Source organism: Equus przewalskii, chromosome X (assembly GCF_037783145.1).
Source record: "Equus przewalskii isolate Varuska chromosome X, EquPr2, whole genome shotgun sequence".
NCBI lineage: Eukaryota > Metazoa > Chordata > Mammalia > Perissodactyla > Equidae > Equus > Equus przewalskii.
In genome coordinates, this window is record NC_091863.1 from 25,487,459 (window position 1) to 25,512,781 (window position 25,323).

General features: G+C 37.6%; 1 protein-coding gene across 11 annotated transcripts in view; it reads right to left on the bottom strand.

Annotated features, from left to right (window-relative positions):
- Positions 1 to 25,323, bottom strand: part of DMD (dystrophin) — a 2,264,041-nt gene that overhangs the window by 457,543 nt on the left and 1,781,175 nt on the right. For all 11 annotated transcript variants that reach the window (XM_070604303.1, XM_070604310.1, XM_070604305.1 and 8 more), the window contains one exon: positions 10,408 to 10,597. In XM_070604303.1, coding sequence (XP_070460404.1) covers positions 10,408 to 10,597 — 190 coding nt within the window. The remainder of the gene's footprint in view (positions 1 to 10,407; positions 10,598 to 25,323) is intronic.

Sequence of the window (25,323 nt, forward strand, 5' to 3'; positions counted from 1 at the left end):
ACCTTTCTTCAAAGACTGATGTTATTAAAAATGAAAAAAATGTGAACTTTTTGACATCTTATTTTAACGTAATTTAGAAAACCATGTAAACTGCAAATGGACCCCATGTGGCATGAAAATCACATGCTGATAATCTAAATTATTTTGAATACTATTAGTCTTTGACTATTACTTGAAATGTTTTTATTATCAGAATTATGAAAGGCACAAGAGATATACCAGCGAAGTTCGTTTAAAAAGTAATTTGTAAATACAAGACTGAAGATTCTTTTATTTGATCCCCCCAAGTCACACGTTCAGAATTTTCCAACAGGAAGGGGGGGCATTGCTACCAACCACATAAAGGAATATAATTTTTTTTTTGCCTAGAAAGTCTGCTCTCAAAGACCACTAACCCTCAAAAAATCTTTGAGGTTGGAGGATGGGGGAAGGAGAAAGTGATGAAAAATTCTTTGACTTTTTCTGTGGTCGAACATTTCCTAAACTTTTCTATTCTTGTTTGGAGAAGAGGCCTGAAATTATATAGATCTTGTCCAGGTTCTGATGGAGATCAAAGAAAGCAAGTGAATAATCCCAGCCTTCTCATTGTCTTCAGTGCTACTGCCTCATAGGATGCATTGAACCAATTTTATTAACAGTTATTGATGTGGCTTCCAATGTTGGTCGGATCGTTTGGAAAAATAAACTGTTTTTACCAAAGTGTGTTTCAGGGAATCTCAACATCTGGTGTCTGGCTGAAAGAAAGGGCAGCAAGTCAATTTATTTCCCCAAAAGAGGTCATTATGAAAGATAAAATAGCTCTTTCTAATTTTCAGTGTAGTATGCTTACAATGGGGGTCTTAAGGTTTGCTTGTGTCTGAAGACTTTAAAGAGCTTTTCAAACATGAGCTAATATTGACATTTAAGAACTAAAATCTCTTGAAGAATATTAATCTTTTTCTTGGTTGGAAAAGACAAAGGTTTTTTTTTCTTTAGTCAGAGTTTCAACACTCATGGTAGCCAGTATTGCCAGCAGAGTTTCATTACTTCATTCATTTTTTATTAAGTAGTTTTTCACTCAGATAAAATGAGGATTGTGTTCTTAAGGAGTCTATAGTGAAATAAATAATACAAAAGTTTATAAATATATACACACATACATACACACACCCCTGATAATAGTAATAACATGATACTAGCTATGTTTACTGGTTGCTTACTATGTGTCAAATACTCTTTTATGCACTTCACATATATTAATTCGTATCACCCTCATAACAACCTGAGGAGGTAGATGTTATCATTACCCCTGCCTTATAGCTGTGTAAACTGAGGGCAATTAAGGAATGTGTCCATGGTCAGTAAGTACCAGAATCACGCTTTAACCTAGGCAGTCAGGCTTCAAAGTCCACAATATTAAACACTATCTCCTCCAGCCTCTCTAATACAGTATACAAAGCACTAAACATCATTTAAAGTGCAGAGAAATGCCTACAGGAACTGAGAGGGAGACAAGATGTTTTCCAGCTTGGGGGTTCAGGGAACAAGGGAGGATTTGCAAATGGCTTTCCTTGAGAAGTAGGCAGCATCTGGGTAAACTGAGTTGAGGAAAAGGAAGCTCATAAGAAGAAACAGGGTCATCAAAAGACACACAAGTAGGCTGGCTAGCTGTACATTTTAGTAGGAGTTGAAGGTATATGGAGAGGAAAATTAAGAAGTAGGATTAGAAGTTGAGATCGGGGGCCAATCGTGGAGGGTCCAGTGAAGGAATTTGTAGAATATTCTGAAGGCTTTGAGAAGTCATAAAAGATGTTCAAACAGAGGAATAATATATTCTTTCATTCATTCATTTGACAAATATTGAGCACCTATCATGTGCCAAGCAGTGTCTTGCACAATGGGAATATACAAGTGAATAAAGTAGATGAAATCCCTGCCCTCATGGAATTTATAATCTAGTTACAATCTAAGCTATGCTTTAGGAAGCTTAATTGGAAATGGCAATCTGCAGGTTGGATGGGAGCAATGCGGTGGGCAGGAAGGAGTGGTGGAAGGTAAAAGGTAATAAGAGCATGAATTAGAGCAGTGGTAAGGGGACTGGAGAGAAAGGAATGGGTGCAAAGGATTAGGGATGTAAATCAATCGATCTTGAAAATGAACTAGAAAGCAAGGCAAGTGAGAAGGAGATGTAGAAATGACTATTTGGTTTGAAATTTCTGAGACTGAAAAGATGGTGAGGTGGTGAATGGCAAGACGGGAGATGAAGACTTGGTATAAAAGATATGGCCTGTTTGGATCATATGAAGTTTATGATGTCTGTGAGACATTCGAATAAGAAATGGCCCACATGCAGTAAGAAATATGGGACTGTTACTGGAAAGATAAAAAATCTTAAATCATTGGATTAAAGGAGATGGACAAAAGATTGTTTCTGGTCTAACACCTAGCACACAACCTACACTTAGTAACTACTGATCGACTATTGAATGAAGAGAATGAGATTAATGAAGACAGAAAAGAGAGCCCAGAATAGGGCCTCAGATAACGAAAGAGGAAAGAATGAAACGTTAGACAAGTAGGAGAAAATTAGTAGAATACAGCACCCCAGCAAGTCAAAAGGTGAGGAATTTTCCAGAAGACTGTGGTGGGCAACAATAACAAAGCATGCATAGATTTCTAGGGCAACAAGGACTTGGTAAAAGCATTTGCATTTCAAAGTCATGGTGGTTTCATAGAGAGGTGTGTCAATTGAGAGGTGAATGTAGAAACTAGACTGAAAAACGTAAAGGACAATGGATGTTTAGGAAGTAAGAGTATTTCCGTTAATCAACAAATTCTTATTAGGTGAATGATTTGAAACTTGCTTTTGGGTATCTTGGGCCTTTGCCTGGAATGCTGAGTCAGTTTAGAGTAACGGGTAAAATAGTAGGATGAGCTGAAGGTCAGAAGGTGAAACTTACGTTCAAATACTGACTTCTCTCTATGCGGTTGTGTGAGCTTAGAAGATGTTACCCAACTTCTCAAAGCTGCAGTTTTTTCATCTGTAGAAAGGCGAGGTTGATAGTGCACCATGCAAGCAAAACCCCTAGCACACTGGCTGGCACATAGTAATATTAAACAAAATGTGAGCTATTATCATTATATATCCTAATAATCGGAGAAATACACAGTGTTGTTAATCCCAGAAAACTAAACATTTCTTTAATAGGCTTTTATTTTGAATTATTTCCCTCTTAATCTGGTGTGATAAAACTCAAATCAGTTGATTTTCAAGGAAGCAGCCGTAGCTAAATTACTTGAGCACTCTAATTTTACTCTTCTCAACCAAAATAAAAATAATAATGGGACCAATACCAGGTTTCCAGTGAGAATCAAATTAGAAAATGAAAGAAAAAGTGTTTTGTCAATTATAAAAATGAAAAAATTAGTTATTATTATGCTCATTATTAATTAACGTAATTTTGATCCATTGATTTTAAAGAGTACACTATCAGGTTTATATCTTCAGTTTGACTTTTGTCTAATGGCAATTCATACCATTCATAAGGATCTTTCACTTGAAGAAAGCTTTTTCAAAGTGCTTTTATATTTATTACCTTATAAGATCCTCACAAAAGCTCTGTGAGGAATAAATGACAACCGTTATTAGGGGCTATCAAAACTGACTTTTCATTATGCACGGTGTCTTCTTCCCTACGTGGGCCTTCCTTCTGGTTTGTATATATAAAATTACAGAATCCAATAATTGAATTACAAAGCTATTCAATTTAGCACTTCCCTTGTATCATTCCAGATAATAGATAACTTTAATGGCAATATCCAGAAAAGTAGGTTCTAAAGTTTCCAATACATTCAATTAATATGTTTACATATGAAAGAGACCGTGGTAACATGGTCCAAAATGTTACAACCCTTATAATCGAATGACTAAATTCATCTGGCCTTAATTGAGGCGATAGTTGTTTTTCATCATTGGACAAAAATAAATGGATTCTTATTTTCTATATTTAGTCTCTCTTTCTGTAGGAGATAAAATGCCAGTCTTGAAACTTTGTCCTCATTAACTCCTCTTCTAAACTTTTCATTACTTTTACTATTTCTCTTTGGATTCTCTCTGTGATGGACAGGAAATTCAGAGTCCAAACCTGGAACATCATAAAGTACTGAATATAGTATGATGACAAACATGTGGCTCTTGCATACATTCTTGAGTACTGCAAGTCGTAGTATTGTGAATGTGTGTGACCTTTTTATAGCAGCTCCATGAGAACAAGAGGGAAAATAAAATTTTCCATGTTTATGTATAAGAAGAAACTAGTTGTCCCTATTGGAAAGTTTTTCAGGATCTTGGATACATTACCCAAATACTTTTACTTTTTCCACAGTATGAATTTTACACCAAAGCTTTGCTAGTTCTTTGCCTTTTTTCATGGTTAAACCATTAAGAGGGTTTCCACAGCTATGTTCCTTTGAATAACATAGAAGATGGCATCACTTAATACCGATTATGTGCTGCAATAAGTGATATCTTGGTGACCTTTCGGTGTATTTCTGAATGGAACATGGAGAAATGCAACTAACAATAACACAGATCTGTGTGTAATATCACGTATTTCTATGGCTTCCATGTTGATGTCCTTCAATTTTATATCTTTAACCTAGATTTTTCTCCAAACTTTAGATCCATATTCACAGCTGCTTCAAAGGAGGTGATATTTTCATTTCTGTTACTCACAGATAACTCAAAACTGACCACATTCTTGACTTTTCCTACAACTATTTCTTCTCTTGAATTCTGCAATTCTGTGAAGGCACTCAGTCATGCAAATGGTAAGCGATCAGTGACTCCTCATCAGTGAATGTCCCATTCTCCCCTCACCTTTGCCTCTCATAAAGAACATCACAATGTTGATTTTTACCTCCAGATAGTTCACACATCTGTTTCATTTGTTCAACCTCACCACCTTAATTATCATTTCTTGCTTTGAATATTACAGAATTAACTTTCTAACTGTTGTTCCTGGACAGCTCCCATATCCCTCCAATTCATTCTCCTCATGGCTACCAAAATGACCTTCTAAAAACGTAAGTCTGCTTATTCCATCTCCTTGCTTAAAACAATGCTACGACTTTCCACAGACTACAGGTAAAGTCTACACCCTTAAATATAGGTGGCAAGAGGGAGGAAAAGACAACTTACACATACTGAGCCCTTTGAGTCCAACACTGCCTCTCTGGTGGGCATTTTACATGTATTCTATCATTTAATCCTCACAAAATCCTGTGACCTAGTATACTCATAGCACGGAAGAGTATAATTGGGACTTCAAGGTTAGGCAACAAGTGGTAAAATAAGTGGTCTTTCTGCCTACAGGGCCCATACTCCGTTCATTGTGCCATGTTGTTTTTCTACATAATTTAGCTTCACCTCATCTTTCCGATCTCATTTCTTGTAACCACCACACCCCAGCCATAGAGAAGTACCTTCGGATTCTCAAACTACCACCTTGTCCAGGACTTTGGACATACTGTTTCCTTTGCCAAAAAAATTTAATTTTTAATTTTTTTTAACTCTGTATACCTACCTAACTCCTAACACATTCTTCTAACTTTTCTCTGAACAGAGGTTCTGAACCTTGGCCAGACATGAGGATCATGGACAGGACATGCTGCCGTCAATCCAATCTGAATCTCTGGGGGTGGAACCTAGGGATCAGCATTTTTTAAAGCTCCTCCAATCTATAAGCAAGACCAGAAAACACTGTCCCAGGGGAGTTTTCTGGCCTCTCTGGAAGGCTTACCTTAATTACCTTCCGTTTTTACTAGGCCCTGCCTAGCCCTCTCCTACAATACTCATCACACTACTATGATTTTGTTTCAGCATATCCATCTTCACCTCCAGAATAGGAACATTCCAAAGTCAGATATCATATTCCAATACAGAGGCTTTTAAATATATGTTACGTAATGACCCAGTATGTACATACACACATATACACCCCTACACTCTCTCTGTCTCTGTCTTTCTCAACATTGTGCATACAAGCAATTGAAACCAAAGATTCACAGAATAATACTGACTCACTTAAGAGTGACAGACTCTCTTATTTTCTGTTAATTTTACTCCTTTCTATTTAACAAAAATGTGATACTAAGTGAAATAAGTTGGACAGAGAAAGACAAACACTGTATGATCTCTCTTACATGTGAATTCTAAAAAAAACAAGCTCACAGACATAAGACGCAGAGAGCAGATCAGCGGTTACAAGAGGTGGGAGGAGGGGGCTGAGAGAAATGGGTGAACCATTTCTTTTTTAGTTTAAATAAACTGAATACAAATTTAAAAAAATAAATGAAAAATGTGGATTGATATCTATTAAATTGATTATACAATCTAGCACTTTGTCTAAACTGTTTTTGAAAAGCATCTCTCCAATCATGTTTGGATTGCTAGTCCCAACACGACATTAGGTACTTAACAGGTGTTGAATAAAGATTTGATGAATTAATCAAAGCGCTTAGGAAAATAATATATACAAAAATTTTACATATCCAAAACAGTAGTCAGCCATCACCAGGCAAAAGAAAAATATCAAGATTAACTTTCGTATTCTTTAGACACCAAAGTAGCAAGATTAAAAAATACATATAAAACTCAATTCAAATTGTAGCAACAGAAAGGAATACAAAGAGTTTCCTTTTCTTAGAATTAGAGATCCTCAGACCACCTCTCTATTCTCAGATGTCCCGAGAAATACGAGGATCCAATTTATTCAGCATACTAATTGTGTTACTAAGATTGCATTCTTCCTTCTTCTTTTGGAATTAACCAATGGGCCAAGATTTTTGTGAGAAACATTGAAGAAGCTACTTCCCCAATTTCAATAATGTATTAGAAATCTAAGAGATCTTAGTTTACAGGTGTACTCTGATGTACAATTCAAAATTTATCAGACTTGTTTCTCTGGAAATGTTTTGTCTAACAGAAGAGAATTTTTATAATGGGGGGAGTTGGGAGGAGACAGGGATAAAACAAAAGAAATCAGAGAAAGGGAGTGGGTTGAGAGATATAGCCTGAGACAGGACTCAGATCACAGATGAAGAAATCTCAAATATTAATTGCTCTGTAGTTTCTCTTACTGAGAAAAAGATCCTAATTAGGCAACCTTTATGACCGTCTCTTTCCGCTACATACCCACACCCACACCCCTGCTTTACAAGCTGGTAGTACGATTCTGTCTTAGGGATGCTTAGGGAACCAGTTAAGATGGGTGAAATTCTTGTGAAATATTAGCAAAGATACAGAGTCTTTCCATTTTCAGTTAGTTACCCATGATTTTATGTTAGAACTCGGAATTGTGGATATATTTATCGATTCTCTGAGGCCCAAAGCAGAAACGTTTCGGACACAGGAAGAATCTGATTCAATCACGAATATAGTTCTTCATTTTAAGGATAAATTTGCAATTTAAAAATTCTCAAATTGTCACCTCTCAGGGCTCTATATGGTATTCTATAAAAATGTATTGGCTTTAAGATTCCAGCTAGATTGTCAGAAATAACACCATTTGTAAGAAAAATCTCCTCATCCTGAAGTACAAGGACAACTATAACGTCCTTGCTTTTAGTAAGGAAAGCAAATAACATTTTCTTCTACTATAAGGAAGAAAGTTTCATGGCTTTCGAGTGGAATTAATCAGGTTAATTCCATCCAGGAAGCACGTGCTTCATAACACACATATGCTTATAGAACCCATGAATTGTGATTATTGCCGGAAGAATTAAATATCCTATGAAGGAGATGATAAAACAACAGTGATGGTCAGGTAGTCTAGCAAGAGGTGGAATCTCCATACATAGAACAACTAATTGACAGTCATCGAGCAAACTGTATTTTGGGAAGGTTTTCATCCCCTGTCTCCATTCAGCAGTGTTTGTATAAAGTAAAACATCACTGCTTCTGGCTAGACAGATATATAGGAATCTGTTGAGAGAGCTGTTGACCTGGGTAGGCATTTGGAGCTTCCTTTTTTAATATGTAAGAACTATTCTTGCTTTACAGCATGAATCAAACAATGAATACAATGCTACCAGCTTTTTCAAATGAAGTGAAAAGGCATACCGTTACACTTTTTGCCTTCACACATACTATAGAAAATTCCTTCTGTTCAAAATAAAAAATTCATCTTCAGAGGGAAAAAAAAGCAAACCATTTAGCTGAAATACAGAAATTGCATGTAATCTAAGGCATATAGTGATATTTACTTTCAAGCTGGGCATGTCCATTTGTTGCTTTTAAACCCCAGTATCTTGATTCAATTCTGCCACTCGAAATGTGCCATTAACAATAATCAACAGTTTCACTAGAGTTTTTTTCTCACGCCATCTCCAAATCTTTCATCAAAAGACCATTATTCAGCCATCTAACTGAAAATCAGAGCTGGCTATAAATGTCCTTCCTATCTATGCAATGCAGTTTCAACCTCAGGCTACTGGAATTTATAGAAAACACAATATTAACTGAGAGGGAATGAGAAAATTGTCTCTGTTTTAAAATAATGTTGGAATCTTAGTTAGCCCGACTATAGCCAAGGGGAAAATGATATGTCTAAGGTTTTCAGGAACTCTAAGGGAGTTTCACGTGGCTTTTAAGAATAAATACATTTTTATGAGTAATACAGCATAAGCTAAAGAAAGTTTCCTCGGCATAATTTCCAAATGTTTTTGAAAGAAAGATCGGAAATCTAAACACAAAATCTAGTTTATTCTCCATTCTTCCATAGTAAATACAGCTATGAAACATGGCAATTTCTTTTCTTTAATGATTCAGAATCTTGTGGTTTCTCAGGATTAGGAAATCACATAGGAATTTCCATTGTATAGTACTGAAGATATAAACATAAAATGTATAGGAGATAGATGGATATACCTTTGCATCAACCAGACTTATGCCCTAATTGAAGGAATGTTTTATTAAATCCCTATTATAAAATTATTTTGAGTCATGGGACTATTCTTTATTTTCAAAGTATCTGCTAAAAAAATCCATTTGAAGTTTTACTCTTTATTTACCACAGCTGATGAGAATATGTGAACCCACATATTTGTTAAAATTCTAGGATAGTTTTATGGATAGTTCCAAGGAGAAATAAAATTTTATTTATGAAAGATCATAAGTCAAATAAGTTACAGCAGAACACTTCTAACCAGTCATTTAAGAGTGACCAAAAAAATCCAGCCTTGCACTATTTTTACATTCTCAAGCCACGGGCGATATCTGTGAAGATAAAGTCAGGTATTGTTCTAAATAAACTACCTCCAAATGGTCAAACGAACTCAACATACATTGTGAAGGAGCAAGTGGGGTCCAAGGAGAATGAGAAAGCAAGAACGAGGAATCCAAGGGCCTGTAAATTGCCACTGTGAGCTACTCTGTGCATAAGAGAGGCAAAGTAGATCAAATCTCACAGCAAAACAGAAAAAAAGGAAGAGAGAACAACGAGGAGGGGAGGAGAAGAAACTTGGCTTATTATGATTTGATTTTGGAATTATTTTTCAACCTAGGATATGCTATCGTTTTCTTCATCATAATTTAAAAATATGAGCAAATGAAGTTAGCCTAAAAAATTGATATTATTCTAACACTCCAAACTTTGAGATACTAGAAAAGTTTTTATATCAAGTCAGAAAACTCAACTTTACATCACAAAACTCTAATAGTTCACGAAAATTAAATCAGACACTAAAATTAAACTGGAAGAATCTTCTTGAACTGCAGAATATGATTCTCACCAAGAGTTCATTTAAACACAACTACCCTCAACTTTGTTTTTTACTGTTTACGCACAGGAAACTTCATAGCAACAATCTTTGTTTCTAGGAAAAACAATTGTCTGAATATTGTATGATCATTAACTATGACAAATTTATCCATCTCATTTTGATTTTCACAGATCATGTTAGAAAGGAAGCTACAAAATGCCAGATTAACATTTCAAAACGTATTTGAAAGTAATGAAGGGAAACTGATTCAGTTAGCAATGCTAAATAAAACAGACAATTCGTACAGATGCTTTCCCTGTAAAATATTAAATAAACACTCAAAAATGGCAACTTCTTCAATCGAATCAACCAATTCCTAATTTATTTCTCTGAGCAAAGTTTCTCCTTGACCAAAGCTCTTGCTCTAGGTGTGAGTTTTTTCCTGGTCAAAAACAAGTACTGTTTCGAGATGGGGGTGTTAAAAGAAATAAGAAATGACTTTTCCCTTCTCCCTCTGCCTCTGTCCTTCTTGCTCAAATGCTTAATATATCAGGCCATACAAAACAACTATTTTATTTTGTCCTCAGTATATCAATTAGGAGGACAAATGCTGGGCATTGTTCACGTGGATTCACGAGAGCGCTAAAGGAGAAACACTTGACTTACCTGCCATTGTTTCATCAGCTCCCTTACTCCCTTGGAATCTTCTAGGAGCCTTTCCTTATGGGTGGCATCCTGCAGGACATTGGCAGTTGTTTCAGCTTCTGTCAGCCAGGCAAGAAACTTCTCCAGGTCCAGTGGGAACTGTTGCAGTAATCTATGAGTTTCTTCCAAAGCAGCCTCTTGCTCGCTCACTCTGCAAAGGAACAAACGTCCAGATGCAATTCTCCTCAAACATCAGAATGGCGCACCCAGTGAGCCCCATGAAAAGAGCAAGGATAAAGGGACTAAATTATGATATAGCAATAAAGGGGTGAGTTGTTGCTAAAACTCTTCTTAAAAGCAACAACAACTAGAAATAGCATATGTGTGTGTGTACACCCTATTATATATATATATATATATATATATATATAGGACTTTTGGACTTTTGAAAATTCATATATGAACTTTCAAAAAAATCTTTTGTTAACTTCTTAGTTTTTACCGGTCAAATTTGGAAAGCTTGTTTTAATATGCTACAAAAGTTTAAGCTAATTTTTAAAGGCAAAACCCTAAAATCCCTATACCATGGTTATCTTTGATGTCACCTCAGGCAGGAAATAAGGGTTAGATAGGCAAGCAAAGACAAGAAAAATGCAAACCTAGAATAGAAAGTTGAACACTGGAGGGAAAAAGAGTAGGGGATTGGAGGGCAAAGGGGAATAAAAAGACTACAAGCAGAAAAATAATATATTTCATAGAAACCATGGTACCAAATATCAATTTGCATAACACTAAACTAATATGTTCTCTTAGTTCCGACTATGGTGTTCGCTTTCAATTTCACTACCTGACGGTCATACAACTGAGCATATTTTCCAAAAGAAAAACTCTACGTGCAATGGACAAAGTAGAGCCTAAAAACCAGACAGACCTGGGTTCAAATCCTCATATTGCCTACCAACTGTGTGATCTGGCAAGTTGCTTAACCTCTCTGATTTCTGAGTTTCTCATCTGCAATGCATACCACTGTGATGAGAAGGCAAATATAATAATGCGTGTAAAGCTGAGTGCCTCGCAGATGATATACTTACACGTTATATTGACTCAAAAATGTTAGCTCCCTCTGTCTACACCCCATTCTCATTTCTCCAGTCTTTTAGAAGGGGTGAACCAAATTCCCTAATGACACAAAAATCTAAAAAAAGATTATTCATATTTTCTGACAACATATATAACGCATGCATTGTGGATACAGGCACCTATGCCCTCAGTAAACATCTACATAATAATAGCGCGGGGGCGGGGGGTGGTGGAAAATTGCCTTAGGCAGTAACAGTCCCATCTAAAAAGATTCAGGTAAATTTTGTCTGCAGTGAGGAAATTAGTACTCTATTTCAATGCCATATTTGCCTCCTATTACTACACAAACACTTTCTGGGATTAAACATAAGCTAAAAATGGATTTTAAAAATTGAACACTCGAATATGATACACACTGCTTGTTAAGATGTGATGGTCCATAATTATGCAAAATTGCAATTTATTTCAGCAGCAACTTTATCATGGGATGTGCAAACCAGGCAATAAACAGCTCCTGCCGAGCCAGCGGCAGCAAAGCCCTGGGAAGAGCTGTTTATTCATCATGGGTGAGGTTTTCGCTGAGCATACAGTCTCCTCAGTGGAGTTTCGGCGCTCGTACTGGATAAAAATCTTCCGTCTGCATTCACTGGTGGAGGGGAGAATAGGGCTATGAGGATGCAGCGACTGGAAAAAAAGGAAGCATTGCCCTAAGCTATTTATCAACTCCTAAATAAACTTTAATACCGCACAGCTGAAAGGTAGCTTGGCGTTCTGGTTGGGCAAATCAGTTAAACCTCTTGTAGCTCAAAGGCTAACCTAGACTGCTGGGTCCCTGCCTGTCTAGTTTTCAGGCAACTATCAATGCAGGCAGACATCTCAACATTATTATTTATTCATTTGTCTTTTAATTTGTGCATGATTTAAAAATTCAGAAACATTGTAACAGCACTGAGAGTCTTCATGTCACAATCTCGCATGAAACGTACAGGTTGAGGCATATGTCACTGCTGACGTCTGACTCTTTCTGACCTACAAAAGCGGCAGTTTCATCCAGTTCAAGCTAGTATTTCTCAGTTGGCTTGCCAGACATCAGACATCACTAAGACTTACTCTATCTCCAGCTCAAAATTTGGGATAGAAATAAGCTGTCACATTCCAGAAGACAAACGCAGGGTTAGACATTGACATATTTTCTAACAGACTCCAATTCTACACAAAATTAAAGGACAATATGAAACTCACTCACGGCAGAGTGAAGCTTAGAGAATTAGATCCTGTGCATTTTATTATCAGCTTCATCTTCATGATGAGCTGTACTTGATGCATCTCAGCTCCTCCATCCTTAAACTAGAAACACCACTTACCCTCCGCTTCCAGAGATGGGAACTAGTAAATAACTTTCAAAGAGATACTTGTAAAATGTGATGCACATAAATCACACGAAAGGGTTCTACGGAAACAATGAGATTTCCAGCCAAATCCTACCAGTGAGTTTGCTGCTTTGTAAATTAGGCCCTTAGGGGAGAACAGCAACTCCTTCAGGACAGTAAGGTACCATTTTCCTAAACGATACCCTCGTGGTCAGAAATACAGACATCAGGCTGAATATTTTCTAATTTGGAAAATTCAATGGCAGCAGCAGCAGAAAATCTCTTCAAACGAGCTCCTTCATAGGCCTCTTTGATCAGAGGTGAGATTATTTCCTGCTTGTGTGGGAGTTTTCAGGCTACATCCTTTCTCCTGAGATCAGTCTACATACACTGAATTCCTAAATTTTAATTGTGCCAAGTCTAGATTAGAAATGAGTCAAGGGTACTTGTATGCCACATTTGTGCATTCAAAATAGTTCTGAATATATCTCATACTTTTTAATTTTCCATAACCATATGGCTTTAATGGCTTATATGATAAATAAAAAATGAGAAATAATGAGTGTCATAAAGAAATAAAAAAAATTGACTTGCAACCAAACTAAAGATCATGAACATGGATTATTTTTTCAATTCCTCTGCCCAGGTTATCAAATTATAGACTCTAGAGAAAATTAGGCTGAATTTTAAAAGTAACAATGACCAGATATGAGAAATAGTAATAATGCTTTACAAATATAGTCTACTTTTCAAAATACTTCTTTACATAACAAATTTTAATAATCAGCTACTCCAGCTTTATAAGGTACAAAAATGGCTGAGAATTTGGTGGAGTAGGGAATGGTATGGTGACATCAAAAGGTTTTCTTTCTACGCATAAGGGCACCAGAAACCATTCTCAGTATGTACATATGGGCAGTGTGGTACAGTGGTTCGCAAAGTATGGCCCACGGACCAGCACCATGAGCATCATCTACGAACTTATTAGAAACGCAATTTCTCAGGGCCAGCCCAATGGTGTAGCAGTTAAGTTCACATGCTCCGCTTTGGAGGCCTGGGGTTCACTGGTTTGGATCCCGGGTGCGGGCATATGCACAGTTCATCAAGCCATGCTGTGGCTGCGTCGCACATATAAAGCAGAGGAAGATAGGCACAGATGTTAGCTCAGGGCCACTCTTCCTCAGCAAAAAAAGAGGAGGATCGGCAGCAGATGTTAGCTCAGAGCTAATCTTCCTCAAAAAAAAAAAGAAATGCAATTTCTCAAGTCCTACCCTACACCTGCTAAATCTGAAACTCTGTGTGTAGAGTCCAGCATTTTAACAAGCCTTCCAGGTGATTCTGATATATGCTAAAGTTTGAGAACTGCTGCTGCTGGAAATCAAACTTTGAGAACTACTGGTGCAGTGGCTGCTATGCTGGGCTGCCCAGATGCCTCTTCAGGACTGAAATACATTTGTCCCAGCTTCTGGGAAAGCTGCTGGAGGCAGGCGGCATCCAATGACTGGCTAATGTGTGGCTATAATAGTTATATATAATAAAATATAAATATAAACGTAAATATATATAGGCCTTGCCCCCTTGCTCCTACTCAGGACAGGAGGGGAGCCGAGGGGAGGGGAGGGGAGGGAGGGAGAGAGGGGAGGGGAAGAAGGTTGATTGATGTTGTGGTTGCAACTGCACTGAAGCCCAGCTTCTCCGTCCGTCCTATCCTGCTTCCTTCACTTTCCTCCCATCACAGGTGGTGCACAGTTCATCAAGCCATGCTGTGGCTGCGTCGCACATATAAAGCAGAGGAAGATAGGCACAGATGTTAGCTCAGGGCCACTCTTCCTCAGCAAAAAAAGAGGAGGATCGGCAGCAGATGTTAGCTCAGAGCTAATCTTCCTCAAAAAAAAAAAGAAATGCAATTTCTCAAGTCCTACCCTACACCTGCTAAATCTGAAACTCTGTGTGTAGAGTCCAGCATTTTAACAAGCCTTCCAGGTGATTCTGAGAGCACGCTTCAATAAAATTCCTGCACATTTATCGCTTTCTCAGAATCTGCCTTCTGGGGAATCTGACCTGCTGAATTGTCATACCAAATAAGGATTTAAAAAGTATACTTTCTTAAGAAACGTATGTGGAGAAATACTTGCACAGATTGTGGTCTCCAAAGGGAACAGGACAGAGGAATCTCACACAGCAATCGAGCCTGAAGAGCTCCACACCTTTGGTTGCCCTTTAAGGAGACCTATAGATAATGCAGAGTTGCATTATCACCAGTTAGAAGCAAGAATTTATACTGAAGGGGCAAAGGGCTGGAGCTACAAAGCTCAGTACAGCCCTGCGCCTGCCCAAGCAGGTGATCATCCGGAGACAACGCTGCATAAAGAGGAAGAATCTCAGAAGGCATGTCTTCAGCATCTCCATTTTCTTTTTAAGAACTGATTATCAGTGAGGCAATCAGATGAGTAATACTTGGATCTGTCACTAAACACACACACACACACACACACATCATAGTATTTCTGAATAAATCTCTGAGACTCCAGATTGTCTATTAAGTTGAACATGACCAATTTCTTATAGGTCAACCTAATACATAAAAAGCAAAAGGGAAACTTACTACTTTCCAAGCCAAGGCTGATGAGCTTAACTGATGTATAGACAATATTCCACTGTTACCTACATGGATGGACAATACTCCATTAGCGTGCTGCAGGACTTATAATCAAACAGAAATAAACACATCGAATATTTTTTGGGAAAAAAAGGCTGAATCTGATATAGAAGGCTGTTTTGCCCAGGTGTTTCTGTAAGTGTGACAAATTGGGGAAATTCACAGCATTCAGTCTTCCGCCACATGACACTTCCATCTGTGCCCTGGTATTGTCATGGAGTAACCAAACAAAATACTCTAAATCTTTCCTTCCCGGTTTATTTGCATTTTAACCACTATCATTTCCTATGGTGTTTTTACGGGAAGGATTACAGGATAACAATTTTTTCCTTTTTTGCTTGTTAGATATAGGTCAGACAGAATGAGCACCTCGGTAGCATCTGGACTTAGGACCAAATGGTTTTTAGCAACATCGAACACTAAAATTCTCTGTAACCATAACAGTCTCAACTAGTTTGCTAGTGAATAAATTACATTTTGATGTGTTTTGTTTTAAAAAATAAGTTTATGTTGTATTTTCCAGGGGCAGCTAGAATTTTATTACCTATGGCTATACAGCAGTTTGTAGAAAGGATTCCTTTCAATCTCTAGCAATTCTATTAGTAATTTGCACTAATGAGAAGCATGACTCTTAAGCAAAATCCTTCAGTAATGTTTGGTGTAGCATCCCAGTAGTTCCCTTTCTAGGAACAACTCTAAGACTGTGGCTTTATCCATCTTTGCGCAACATCTCCCTGGAAATATGACTACAGAAGGCTTGTGGCAATGAGGGGACATTTCTCTTTTCTCTTCTGTTTTCAAACTGTAAAGAGAGAAATATACGTGGACCTTTTAATTTAACTATTGACACAGGGTGACAGAGGAAGGCTCCAAGGTACAGCACAGAAAATAAATTTTTAAAGCTAACCCCCATCTAGCTCTTTAAATGTTTCGAGTCCTATTCAGACTTATTCTCACATCATTGCACAAGGTATTCCCAATGTTTTCTACCTATAGTCGGCTTCTGTTTTTCTTTGTATGCTTTTCGTTGGACATTTCATTCCCTCTGAATGGCTTCAACCTTTGCACAGAATAAATTTAAATTTGAACCTCATTCTTGGTTCCACATGCCTACCAAAATCTCCTTCATTAAGCCATCCATGCGTCTATTCCACATTTATTATGTGCCAGGATTTATGCTTGGTGATGGTGACACAAAAGTCAACGAGACATGGACTTTGGCATTTAACACATGCGAGTCTGGTGGAGGAGACAGGCAAACATTTAAGCATAGTCACAATGTGATTAGGGCTATAATTCCTTTGGATCCCTACCAGTAGCTCAGATGTAATGCGCATCACACTGTTTTCAAGAACTTCTATCTCAATTTGCCTAATAAGTGATAAATCTATCTTTAAACATTTTTTTGCCTTTTCCTATCAAAGGAAGAGGGGATCACCTAGCTGGGCTTTATCTTCATAACAGTGAGGGATGCTCAATACAAGTTTGCCTAATTGAACTGATTTTCATAAAAATAAGAAACCTTCTAGATATATGGTACAGCTTATCGCATGTTTCCTTTTGCTGTTGGCAAGTTGATTCTGAGAGAACTGTAAAGACTTTGCCAAGGCTGCACACAAATAAGTGGCAGAATTGGGATTATAGCCCAAGTCTTGGGTCCTAGAAAAATTTTTTGAACTCTGAAAATAGATACTGATGTCCACTGCTCTCCGATATAGTCATTGTAGTAAAAGAAAGAAAAGTACAGGGAAGGCTACGCCAGTGAACCCTGGCCTTCATTTTGGAGCACAAACTTAACTATTTGTTACTTTACCATAAGCAGGGTCACTGAAACACATAAAAACCTCCACAGATGGAAACACGTACAAGCAGAAATACTCTCCCACCTTAACTACAGCAGAAAGATCTAGCTGGTCTTCGCTTCAAAACAAAGAAATCCATTTTCAACGCAAATTTGCTGTTCACCGACATATAAATTAACGAAGTTTTCATCCCCTCTCTCCTGAGTCTGGTACTAAATTACTCAAACTCTCCAGAGTTAATTGGAAACCACGACCTAAATGTTCCCAAAGTATTGCTGATTAGTTCTCAGAAAACTCATTCCCTTCTTTCGTCACCCCAGACAACACAGGATGACTTTTTAACATGTGCAGAAGCAACACACTTGCACAAAAAATAGATTAGTCCTCTTATGAGAAACCACAGCTTTGAAGCTATCCATTGAAACGTCAATGATACAGATGTTTTAGTAAAAAAACGTTACCTAAACTTTACCTTTAGGTAGTAAGAGAGTATAGGCATTATCAATCATGTAAAGAATTTTAAAATACATATTCCATCTCTTTCATCTTTTTCCTACTCTACGAACATTTTTAAAATTGAGATTTGCACAATATACCATTAGGGAGACAACCATAATTATATAGTTTCCTAAAACCATTGGGACATTTCTGAAAAGAAAATATTAGGAGACAGCAGTAAAAAATGTACTTTCTACTATCCTTTGCATTACTCATTTCATTTGATTTGTGTTTCTGTCATATACCACTGAGAAAAATTAGTTGATAAAAGAAGTGTACAAAATATTATGAACGGGTGAAATACTCAAAATATATGTATTTTCCCATTTTGGATTGTTAACAAAGAGATTAACAATCTTTAATCGAAGATGTACATTTTTTTATTTTTCTACTGATGCAATACCTAAAGGTACTATTTGAGGAAATTTAAAAATAATGTTGGGAGTAATTGACCACATTTGGTTTGGTTCATATACAGAGATTCAAAATATTACTTTGGATATTTATGGAACTATAAAAGATCTTCAGAAAAAATGCAGTTACACTACCTTCTAGATAAATACAAACTTAGAATAGTGGTGGGCTTCTAGTTAGACAGAATTTCTACTCTAAATAAATTCTCAATGATCTGTATAATGTGAGTCCTTAAGTTGGTTTTTGTCACTTGTAGCGTTAAGTTCTTTAAAAGATACGTTTCCTAATGTTGATAAACTAGATGGAGTAGCTTTCTTCTCTTCTAAAAGGTTATAGGAAAATTAGCATAGAAACCATAGCCTAGGCTCATCTCTTGAAAGTTTCTCAAGACTGTACAAACAAATATGCATTCCCATCCTCAATAACTTCGAGAAAAACAGAAGAGTAGATTGTTAAATGTTCATACATAATATTCATAAGTCAACAAGGCAGGTTGGTTCAGTTTTCTAAGATTAAAAGGCAAACATATAGCAGATTCCCTTTAAAAGGAAAGAAGTGGCTAAAAACATATCATCAACAGATAGAAACTTACAGAAGAGATCCATCAATGGAATTTGTATTTGTGTGAAGAAAAAAATTATGATCCCTTTGCTTATCATCTTCAGCAGCCATCTAAGAGCCCTATTAGGATCAATACTGCACTTTGGACTTGAGGTAGGCCTGAGGATTTTATTCAAAAAGAGGGCATTACAGGGGCCGGCCCGGTGGCACAGCGGTTAAGTGCGCACGTCCTGCTTTGGTGGCCCGGGGTTCGCCGGTTCGGATCCCAGGTGCAGACATGGCATCGCTTGGCAAGCCATGCTGTGGTAGGGGGTCCCACATATAAAGTAGATGAAGGTGGGCACGGATATTAGCTCAGGGCCAGTCTTCCTCAGCAAAAAGAGGAGGATTGGTGGCAGATGTTAGCTCAGGGCTAATATTCCACCCCCCCCCCCCAAAAAGAGGGCATTACAGTCAGTCATAAAATATTTATATTCTTATGAAATAATAAGAAATTATAGTACCTATGATTGCAGCATTCTCACAACAGTAACTTAATAAATGTTTGCTAATGATAGAGATTATCTGAAGTCTGTATCTTTTGAGAAATGTTTTACATATAAAAATATCTAACAAGAAAATCAAACACTTCACATGTTTACTAGAAATTTTACAGTAAAATACATTTTTATAAGACTGACTGAGAAATGAAGTAATCATTAATCTCTCAAAGTGATTAAGTCTTGGTAGATTCTAAAAGAATTGCCCTTTTAATTTTGAAGCCCTTTTAATGGCCCAGATATGATTTACAAGACTTGTAAATCAGATATGATTTATAAGATTTGTAGAATTACAAATAGCTTGAGCTAATTAAAACTGATGATGAAAATAGAGATTTAAAGTTTCTTGCTTTCTCACTTTTAATGACTAGGGGGAGAAACTGCATTCAAAAGAACTAGATACTTTGAGATGCATTGGCGGCCTTTTATAAGATCAATTCAAATTTGTGAAGAACGGTCTTAAATTAAGGATTTTCCAATTAAAACTACACCACAAAAGAAATGAATCTGAGAGCTACAAATTCTTTCAAGAATCCTCTTACTTATGAATGCACCACTTACAAAAAGTCCCTATATTCTCCTCCTTCATTTTCATCCTCCTCCTCCTCCTCCTCATCATCCATCATGATCAACTTATTGTAAACTCCTTCAGGGCAAGGATTCATACCACAGTTCCTGGTATTTAATAGACATGTAATAAATTCAAATAAAATTAATAAACCTACTATCAGGGGCTGGTCTGGTGGCACAGTGGTTAAGTGCACATGTTCCGCTTCTCAGCAGCCCAGGGTTTGCCGGTTCGGATCCTGGGTTCAGACATGGCACCAGTTGGCAAGCCATGCTGTGGTAGGCGTCCCACATATAAAGTAGAGGAAGATGAGCACGGATGTTAGCTCAGGGCCAGTCTTCCTCAGCAAAAAGAGGAGGATTGGCAGCAGTTAGCTCAGGGCTAATCTCCCTCAAAAATCAATCAATCAATCAATCAATCAACCTACTATCAACCAGGCACAGGTTCTAAAAATGAGAAGGTCACAGTCCTTTTTTTTGTGCTAAGGAATATTTGCCTTGAGCTAACATCTGCAGCCACTCTTCTTCTTTTTGTATGTGAGCTGCCACCACCGCATGACCACTGGCAGATGAGTGGTGTAGGTCCTCACCTGGGAACCAAACCTGGGCTGCCAAAGCGGAGCACACCCAACTTAACCAGCAGGCCACCAGAGCTGGCCCCACAGTCCCTTGTTCTTAAAAAGCCTTACAAATCAAAATTACTTCTTGATGTGAATTTATTAAATAATCATTTATATTCATAAAGAAATTTAAAGTTTATACATTGCCTTCACATACATTATTTCAGTTGAACCTCACAATAATTTATAGTTATCATCTTTGTTTGTTAGAGAAAATTGATGACATAGTAGACTATTATTCAGTTTTAAAAAAGAGAATGAGCAATGCTGTGACCAAAATTGTGTTTTGCTTTGTAGAAATGTAGATATTAAATCTATGGCGCTTGTATCTTTTATCAAGTTGTACTAGCAGTGAAAGTGAAATGGTGGACTATTTCATTAGGCAGTACATTGCATTTAATTGTCAATGAGTGAATTTCTGCTACTCTTACATGAAAACAATGTATTTTCTTTTGAATTTTTATTTTTTTAATTTTTAATTTACTTATTTATTTATTTTTAGGAAGATCAGCCCTGAGCTAACTGCTGCCAATCCTCTTCTTTTTTTGCTGAGGAAGACTGGCCCTGAGCGAACATCTCTGCCCATCTTCCTCTCCTTTATATGTGGGACACCTACCACAGCATGGCTTGCCAAGCTGTGCCATGTCCACACCCGGGATCCAAACCGGCGAAACCCGGGCTGCCAAAGCAGAACGTGTGAACTTAACTGCCGCACCACCGGGCCGGCCCCTCTTTTGAATTTTTAAAATGCACTCCTGCAGTGTTAATTCAAAGCATTTTTTTAGGTGCATTGCAAAAACAGAGGGCACAACAAACAATAACTTCTCTCAAAATTAACCCATTACTTTGGCAAAATTTTCTGATTGCCTATAAGCTTGATCCTGGTCCAGACATGTCATGTACTGAAAGGGCCTTAAAAGTCATCTTGTTCAAGCACGCATTTGGCTCTATTAGGCAACACACTCCTACCCTCCCTGCTTTGTATCACCCATAAGTTTGAATGGGCATACCCTCTGTACTCCACTTGAATTCTGTCATAAAACATCCCGTGTGGGGGCTGGCCGGGTGGCGCAGCAGTTAAGTGTGCGCGTTCTGCTTCAGCGGCCCGGGGTTCACTAGTTCGGATCCCGGCTGCAGACATGGCACCGCTCGGCAAGCCATGCTGTGGCAGGCGTCCCACGTATAAAGTAGAGGAAGATGAGCATGGATGTTAGCTCAGGGTCAGTCTTCCTCAGCAAAAAAGAGGAGGATTGGCAGCAGATGTTAGCTCAGTGCTCATCTTCTTCTTCAAAAAACCCCCAAAACATCCAGTGTGTCAGTGATGAGAACAGAACCTTGTGGCACAGCACCAGAGATCTTCCGTCACCGCTTACCACTGATCTATTAATCGACATCCTTTGTGTAAAAGCATGAAATGGTTTCTAAACTCTTCAATTTACCTTGCATCTAGCCAGTATTTCTGCAACTTATTCACAAGAATATAATGAAAGATCTTGCCAAATGCCCTGATGAAATGCAAATAGACTGCAGCATTCTGCTTACTTACCAGTCTAAAATTCCTTCAATGTACAAAATCATTTTAGCTTCAAACATATCAGTAATATAGGTTTTATTTATCTCTATACATGTATGCATTTGTGTTTATTTTGCTAAATTACCTGGCTAATCTCTTTAAGGAATGGGTTCCTCTTTCTCTTACACCCTCCATCTAAGCAGCGTTCATCGTTTTAAATGACTTGGGGAAGTATGGTAATATCTCCTGTGATGTTTATATAGAATTTAACTGCATTTGTCAACATCTAGTTAGAATGCAATTAATACAGCTATGGGAGGGGTGTCATCATCACTCTTTTGGGGAGACCATGCCATTCAATAAAGGTGTTAGAAACAGCTTATAACTGCAGTTATTATTACAGAATTTTTGAAGACTTTGCCAGACAATCCAACAGATCTTCAATGTTTGCTCATTTCATTCAATCTTGTAAAAATGGCAACTGTGTCACCAAGGAATAGATTAGGTCCTCAGAGAACATTGTTATTTCATTAATCCACAGATCAGTTCTTGTCTGGAAAAACACTGAATCAAGTTTTACAGACCACACAACACAGGCTTTCTGGAACGTGAGGGAGGAACGGTGAACTAAGATTGAAGAGCGTTACCCGCATTCCATGGGGCGGGGTGGGGGTGGGGCTGGAGATGGTAGACTTCCTGCACAACAAACTGTCCCAAGTCCCACAGCACTTTTGAATGTCCCAGTGGACGCTCATATAGGGGGAAACTCTGTTTATAAACACCTGAACCTAGAACTTAACTCGATTTTACATATAAACATAAAATACTTCTGTCAAGGTTTTAACACACATTGAATTTTTCAGAAATGCAACTGCCATGAAAATCCAAGGAAAATTTTACTTTGTGTTGTTAGGAATTTTGCCAAGGGCTGCTCAGCATTTTGGAAATTTACACTGTGGATGGTCAGTGTTGCTCACGGCATCTGAGTCCCATACAACACACTGGTGTCATTCTGCATTCGTTGATATTGCACTCCTAGTATAATCATCTAAAAACTTCACTTGTGTTCTAGTATGATCTTGAGTGAATAATTGCCTACTGAATAGCTGCATAATATTTTATTATAAATGACATATTTCTCTTTAAAATTAAAGTCAGGGCATCATTTGAAAAAATTGTGTCTATAGGTAGGGTATATTATCTACGAATTTTGGTTTATGATAGTAAAGAAGGTGTTACATAGTAATTGTTAGAAAAGAAAGGGGGTGGCATTGAATCTGAGAAAGTTGAAAACCAATGATAGAGAGCTACAGGGAAATTTCAAGATGAAGGGTGTCATACTGAAAATAAATAGAATTTTTAAAGGAGCGAATGAGGATATTTTCCCCCTGTGCATCCAATCCCTGATCCTCACAGCTCCACAGAGAACAAAATCACATTTTAAAAATTGCTCTTATATGGCCAGCTGTGACTACCGGGGAACCTGAGGTCTACTTCATATACGAACCTGAATTAAAAACAGCCAGCCCTTTAGTCAGTTCAGAGCCCACATTCTTGATTACATTTGACACAATAATCATCATCATATCTTAAGACTCAAATCAGCCTGACATGCTCGACTCAGGGCTGCTTCTCCCAATTAGCTGAAAATTGCAGCCCAGCTGAGCTTCTAGGGAATAAGTTTACATTTACAATTTCGCTGTGGCAAAAAGGCAGCGAACATGACGGAAGGAGCAAATCGACTTTCTAACTTAAACGAGAACTACTTTATTTTAAGTTCACCTAACTCCGGTAAACCTGTTTTGACAGGAATGAAAAAGTGTAAGCTTTTTTTGTTATTATTTTTTAAAAATATACACAGCTTAAGATAGCTTGAGTCAGGACTAGAAAGGAGAAATAAATTCATACTATGAATATTTCTAAAAATTATTTTCCGAATGAGAGCTTTCAGAAGGGACAGTCTTTTTATGTAAAAGATATATTCAAAATAATTTGCAATTAATGGATGGGTGTATATTATTTGAAAGCAAAAAGTGAACAGATATCAGAGAACTAAGGAATGAATTTCCAAATAAGATGCTAACACGAGAACACTGTGTGTGTGACACAAGTGTTATTCTGCATATCTGGCTCAAAATCATTTCTCTTCTATATTCCTAGGAGAAAAATAATCAAGGAAATTTTTGTGCAGTTTAGCTCCTCAATTATGAGGCCTTTCTATCCAGATCAAGGCAGTTTGCACACACTATGGAAAAAACGGAGAAGAGCAAGGGAGCCCCACTCATGGCAGCATTCCAGATGGCTGTGCTGAAGATTTGCTCAGAGAACAATGCCCTTATGTGCCATTTTCTAAGCGGATAACAGCACAGACCCTGAAGAGAAAAATATACAGATGAGACAAAGAGGAGTCTAGAAAAGTAGGAAAAATACTGAGGAGCAGAAGACCTGGAAAAGCGAGAAGATTCTGGAGGGGGCTGAGACACAAGGCATTTTGTAGCCACTGGGCAGTAGGTATATAAGACCTGACAAGGTACAAGAACCCACGGGAGGCAAATGCCAGAAATAATGGAGAAACGCCATGGAGGCTGAGGAGCAGATAAAAAGGAATAGAGAGCGAGGCAAAGCTGGGGACAGGAGCATAAAAAATGTGATAGAAATAACAAGAGAGGAGGCACAGTAAGGGCAATGTTTCTTTTGAGTTTTGGTTGTCCCAAACATCCCTATTCATCTAGAGCTGAACAGTTCTCCCAAGACTTCACAGTATGAGTATCTTAATTATGGATATCCCTAAAGAAGAAATATTTATTTTTCCTATTGTACAGTTATGTTTACGTAGGATTTAGAATGGATTTTTAAAGTCTGGTTCTTAATGCAAGTTCTAATCATTTTGTAGGAAAGAAGTCAAGACTGTTAAAACACATGAATATCCACCTATTAGGTATAACATCATCTAAATTAATTTTGTCCCAAATTTTTATGATATGCATTATTGAAGAAAAAGATAATGTTAACGCTTCTCAGTGAATTAATTGATGTCCTCCTCCTTTGGGATTAGTCAACAATCTGAGTATTGTGAGCAACATTTCCATAGGCTCTGTTCTCCTTTAGAAAACAAAGTTCAGGGGCTGAACTGGTGGCATAGTGGTTAAGTTCATGTGCTCTGCCTCAGCAGCCTGGGGTTCGGATCCTGGGTGTGGACATACACACCACTCATCAAGCCATGCTGTGGTGGTGTCCCATATACAAAAAATAGAGGAAGATTGGTACAGATGTAAGCTCAGGGACAATCTTCCTCAAGCAAGAAGAGAAGATTG